Source organism: Puma concolor, chromosome A3 (genome assembly GCF_028749965.1).
Source record: "Puma concolor isolate L17-30 chromosome A3, mPumCon1.1.hap2, whole genome shotgun sequence".
NCBI classification, from domain to species: domain Eukaryota; kingdom Metazoa; phylum Chordata; class Mammalia; order Carnivora; family Felidae; genus Puma; species Puma concolor.
In genome coordinates this window covers 95,134,643-95,140,642 of record NC_141669.1, presented here as the reverse complement: position 1 = coordinate 95,140,642, position 6,000 = coordinate 95,134,643, and the positions used below count along the sequence as shown (strand labels likewise).

Sequence of the window (6,000 nt, the reverse complement as noted above, 5' to 3'; positions counted from 1 at the left end):
GATTTCATACAACAACTATAAAATGGAATGTTAGTACTACTCTTAGACCCAGGTAAGAGGGCCCCTGCCCCAGCCTCTGTGTATTACATAGGCTGTTCTGGCTCTTTTTTGGCCATGCTACTCCATACAAAGCAAAGAGGCCCCGAGGCCAGGGTACATGCTTGCCTGAAGATCACACATACACACACCCTTCCAGAACACATTTCAGGTCCCTACAACACCAACATTCTTTGTTCAAAGGGGCCTAACTTTCCAAGGCCTTTAAAGACCTCTTTCTTGGATCCTTCCTGTGAGGGTGACTATCACTGGTGTGCTCACCATCAGGCTTGATGCATGGCCAAGAAGAGACTAAGGTTGGAATGACGATAGATCTGGGACTTGTGGACTGGAGTGAGGGAGACACATTACTGCCTGTACGGGGAGCCCCTCACAGTGCAGGACTGAGCCTGGGGGTGATAAATAAGAGAGTAAGTTGGGGAATGAGTCACAGAACTAAATTCCCCTGTGACTTTCCAGGTTCTTATGAAGGTACATTGGTCAAGGTTGGAGGAGAGAATATAGTTTATCTATAACCTGTCATCATGAGTTATAATTAATACTTCAAGAGACAGTACACAGGCCTCCATGTACTCTTGCCCTAGACTTGGCAAATACAAAGAGAAGGCTGAGTAACATCATAATTTTATATTGCCAACCTTTAAGTGGCCCATCTGTCTTACTAATGATCAATTTTCTAGCTTAAGTCACACCTAAGAATAAGTGAAATTAATGACTAAGAAAAGAAGCCAAGTGAAGAATAAGAGAGTAAAGAAACTCTAGACTGTAGTAGTTCCTTTTCTTCTGCACTGTGGGTTTAAATATGTTTGTTTTTCTGCAGGAAGCTTATCCCCCAAGATGATGATGATGATGATGATGATGATGATAAAAACTTACTATGTGTGGGGCCCTCTTATAAACATCACACACATTAATTAATTATTGTAACAGTAGCATAGGTGGGTCCTGCACTAATAGCCTCCCTGTTTTACAAGAAGAAATCTGGGCATCAAGAGGGTAACTTGCCAGCAGTCACACAGCTGGGCAGAGGAAGAGGAGATTCAAGCCCAGGAGTCTGGGTCCAGAATCCATGAGGAAGGATTCACCAGGGCGTTTGTACACCGAGCTTGGTCTACACAAACAAATGCCTGCTTCATGAGCACCTAGTTAGCAACTTTTCCCTCTTCACCAACCAATAATGTCACCAGCATTAACCACAACCTTGGTCAGCATAGACTTTCAAGCAATGGGTTGTTCTACTGTCAGGGCTGAGAGCAGTTGCTTAGTATTTTGGGTTTTGTCTTTTTTTGTAGTGTTTTTTTCTGCTTTTAAGTGTGGTAGGAAAACAAGTTTACCACAGTGCCTGGAACTCAGAAATCCTGAAAGAAGGGACAGCTGGGGGAGGAAGGAGAGAATGAGCTTTGGAAAATTCATGCAGTCTGATGCCAAAGGCAAAAATGATCAAGTGAGAGGCGCCTGGGTGGCTCAGTTGGTTAAGCATCCGGCTTGGGCTCAGGCCATGATCTCAGGGTTTGTGAGTTCCTCGCTGTCAGTGCAGAGCCCGCTGTGGATCTTCTGTCCGCCTCTGTCCGCCCCTCCCCCACTCATGCGCGCGCGCGTTCTCTCTCAAAAATAAATAAATATTAAAAAAAAAAAAAATCAAGTGAAGTGCTCCCGCCCAGCGGTGCCCCCACCCTCCCAGCCTCTATCAAGGTGGGGGGTTAGTAGTCAGGCCCACTTCTCACTTGTCCCTTACAGGGGCTCCTTGCCTCGGGGTGGGCTACGGTCTGTCTCAGGAGAATTCTGAAGGGTGAGAGGAAAGGGAGACTGCAGACTTCGGGCGGAGAGGCCAGGGCACCTCGGCCAAGCAGCGTCCTGCCTGGACACCAGCACTGAGCGAGCATCCGCCAGTCCCTTCGGAGACGACCTGCGTAGCCTTACAAGAGGCTCCGCCTCCTCCCCCGCCGCCTCCCCCACCCCTCCACGCCGTCCCGCCCCCCCCGCGGCCCTCTGTCCCGCCCATCCACGGCGCCCCGCCCCTGCAGACATCCGCCCCGCCCCCCTGCGCGGCGGCCTGGGCCCTGTTTACCCGCGCGCGGTGCATGGTGGGGCCGTCGCCTGGGACAACCCAGCCACCCGACAGTCCCTTGGCGTTGCAGAGCGAGCGCGGCGGCGGTAGCATGCACCCGGCCTTATCATCCTCAGCGCCTCTGGCGAGCCCCGACTACTACGAGAGGCTGGGCCGCCTCCAGCACGGGCTGCGGGACAGGTACGGCCTACCCGGGGCGGGGGCGGGGAGTGGGCCCGGCCGAGGGTTAGCTGGTGCCCTAACCCCTGTTCCCTGCCACTCCCCGCGCCGTGTTTTCCAGGGCCCGGGTCCGCCCGCGACGCCCCCCCCCCCCCCCCCCGCCCCAAGTTCCTGGTGGGGCCTGGAGGACAAAGTTTACCAAATACCGTGGCCCACTGCCTTTATTGGAGGTCTCTGCCGGAAGATGCGGCCGCATCACTGCATGTGCCTAGAAGTGAGAGTGGAGTTCTCCTGCCTGTCACTCTCAGTCACGCCTTGTGAATTTCTCTACTCCCCTTCTACACGCCTCCTCCCCTGTCTCTCTTCAAATTGTCATCCCACCCTGACAGCTGCACTGCATCAATGATGACAAGTCCAGGAACGCAGGCGGGGAGTGTGTGTGTGTGTGAGAGAGAGAAACATATGCAGAAACATTTAAATGCAGGAAACATTTTGGGGAGGAACGAGGGCTGGCCAGATTTCCAGCAGAGGTGAAATTTACAGCAGAAGTCCAGCTTCCAGAGGGTTCATCATACTTTGATTAAGACATGAAAGATGAGAGCCACTGAAAACAGCTAGATCTGAGAGCACAGAGAGAAAATTATAAAGCAATTTACTATAAATACAAACATAAAAGGTAAGTTGTTGGAACTATTATTTAGCTGCTAAATTAATTGGAGTTGGAAATCTCATTAGTTGACAAGAAAGGAAATAGATACTTGGATCACTTGATAAACAAAGCGTTTAATGAATGTTAAAAGTTACAAAATCATTTCAGTGAAGAGGAGAGCTTTGTGTGTGACAATTCTAAAATGACAACAATAATTACATGTAAAGGCAGGAGTAAGTGGTTATGAAAAGGAATTATATTCATCTTATCCTAGATTTAATTCTTGTCAAATATTTATAGAGCATCCACAACAGGCCTCCATAATTGTCCTCACCATATTTTATCCCTCAGTCCTTTTCTGTATCCTATTTTTCTTTCTGACATAGTGCCACTCGCCCACTCTGGGGACCTCCTCACCTCCAACTTAAAAAAAAAAATCACTTCCTGCAGTGCCTTCCATGTGGCAAGTATTGATCAACCCATTCTCTAAATTATGTGATCTCTATATTTTTGTAGCACTGTAGACAAGTGGCTCCTTGCTGAGATGCAGAATTCCAAGAGGACAGGAACCATATCTAGCTGGATCTTTAGCTGATAATAGAGTAGCTGAGGTGGAGGAGGAGCTTGACAAATGTTTGTTGAGTGAATGGTAGAAATCCCAAAGTCAACCATCCAGGGTCCAGCTCTTATGAATGTTTTATATACAACACTGTAGCCACCCATTGTCACTAAATCATGACCATTTTTTGTCAACCAGGAAAAGTGAACAGTATGATATTTCAAAGACAGTATTAAATGTTTGCACACACCTTATAGTTAAAAGACAAGACACTGGTCTGCACATTAGTGCACCCAAAGTGCTTTTTGACTCTGTTTTGCTAGAAGAATAGCTTAGTTATCTAAGGCCTTTCGTTATCTCTTAGCCCAACTTCTTTTTTTTTTTTTAATGTTTATATTTAAGAGACAGAGTGGGGGACACAGAATCTGAAGCAGACTCTGAGCTGTCAGCACGCTTAACCAGCTGAGCCACCCGGGCACCCCTCTTAGCCCAGCTTCTAATTTTAAAATGTTACTGGTTCAAATGGCATTCTTTTTGAACTAAGTTCATCGTGAGTTATCATTTTTGCTTCCATGCTAGGAACACCTGGCTGCTTATAGTCCTTATGGTATAATAACTCTAATGATTAGTACTCACTTTATGTTTAACACTTAATGTTTTAACTGTTAAGCAAGGTGAGGCTGTTGAAATTATATAAGGAATTCAAGTCAGATTTTATAGCCTATTCACGGTTCTGCATTTGGAAGTTTTAAATTTATTTTTTTAGTTAGTACAAATCTGTTGCAATGTGTATTCATATTTCATTTTAAAAGTCCATAACTATCTCCAATGCATAGTAAGCACAGAGGCAAATAACTTTCGATACAGAGAAACTGCAGTAGACATGTGGAAAGTTGGTTTCTACTCTAGGAACAGTTGTGTGACCTTGAGTAGTTTGTTCAGCTTCTTTGAACCTTAGTTCTTCACCAGAAATGAAGAGCATTGAATTATATGTAAGGTAAGACCATAGGTTTTTTTTTTTTTTTCTTCTCTAGTAACTAGCTTCGTACTAAAAAAGTTGAAATCTGTAGTTTTGCAGGGTGCCTAGGTAGCTCAGTCAGGTAAGCATCTGACTATGGCTCAGGTCATGATCTCGTGATCTGTGAGTTCAAGTCCTGCATTGGGCTCTGTGCTGACAGCTCAGAGCCTGGAGCCTGCTTCAGATTCTGTGTCTCCCTCTCTCTCTCTGCCCCTCCCCCCTGCACTCTCTGTCTCTCTATCTGAAAAATAAATAAACATTAAAAGAAGGAATCTGTAGTTTTGCAAAGCAACAAGTAATGAATATCATTGTTTGTATCCTATTTGACTGTTTGAGTGTACTTGTTTTTAGTTTTGGTTTTTAACCAATTTCAGTGACTGCAAGGATTGTAAAACTTCAGAGTCCTTTTAAAATCTACATCCCTGGATCATCACAGCTGCTTTACCAGTCCAGAAATTTCCTGGAGGTGTGAGATTAAAAAAAAAAAAACAAAAACTTGCCCTTTTCTGGCCTTCTTAGAGCTGGGACATTGTGGTGTTAGCTGGTCTAATAACTGGGCCTTTCTCTTGTAAGTGGTATATTTCTAGCCCAGATTGTCTCAGCTGTAGTCACATGTAGGTGTACTTATATAGTCTTAATTTTTTCCTCTTTGTATATGGTGTTTGCACTGTGGTGAAATCAATCATGGAATCTTAAAGAGCCTGCTGGAGTGACTCGTTACCGTGTGTGTAGTGCCACAAGCACGGTAGAAACATGTGAGTGGAATTGACTCATAATTATATAAAAACATCCCTTTAAAAGGCCCATTAACCAGCCCCAGTTCTTTCAATGCCAGTATTGATTCAGAGTGAGATATCATAATAGTCCAGAAATTGATTCTAAGATATTAGTTGAGTAAAGCTGAAGTTGGTGTTGAGGCAAAAACAGAATAACAAGTGGCTTAAAAGGAGAAAAGGGAACCATGTGGCTCTGCTGTAAAGACCACCCAGCTGTGTTAACCTTTGAATGGTCCAGGGGCACCTGGGTGGCTCAGCTGATTGAGCATCTGACTCTTGATTTTGGCTCAGGTCATGATCTCACAGTTGTGGTATCAAGCTCCATCTTGGGGCTCTGTGCTGAACCTGCAGCCTGCTTAGGATTCTCTCCCTCTGCCCCTCCCCTCCTGTGTGAGCTCTCTCTCTCAAAAAAACAAAAACAAAAACAAAAAACAGAGCACCTGGGTTGCTCAGTGGTTAAGCCTCCAACTCGGTTTTGGCCTAGGTCATGATCTCATGGTTCATGGGTTCAAGCCCTGCATTGGGCTCTGTGCTGACAGTGCAGAGCCTGCTTGGGATTCTCTCTTTCCCCTCTCTCTCTGCCTCTCCCCTGCGCGCTCTCTCTCTCTCTCTCTCTCAAAATAAACATTAAAACAATGGTCCAGGTGAGGGGTGCAGGTGAAGGAAACCATAGGCTATGGATACACATCCCAGGGCTCGTGTTTAAGATATTCT

At 45.8% G+C, this 6,000-nt stretch overlaps 1 protein-coding gene across 2 annotated transcripts in view; it reads left to right on the top strand.

Moving 5' to 3' along the window:
* Nucleotides 1-2,081: 2,081 nt before the first annotated feature.
* The window catches only part of KIZ (kizuna centrosomal protein), a 145,159-nt gene continuing 141,240 nt past the window's right edge, over nucleotides 2,082-6,000 (top strand). Inside the window, exon 1 of one of the 2 annotated variants that reach the window (XM_086701562.1) lies at nucleotides 2,082-2,305. In XM_086701562.1, the coding sequence (XP_086557688.1) occupies nucleotides 2,139-2,305 (167 nt within the window). In that variant the 5' untranslated portion in view covers nucleotides 2,082-2,138. The remainder of the gene's footprint in view (nucleotides 2,306-6,000) is intronic. The other variant, XM_086701561.1, reaches the window with a different exon arrangement.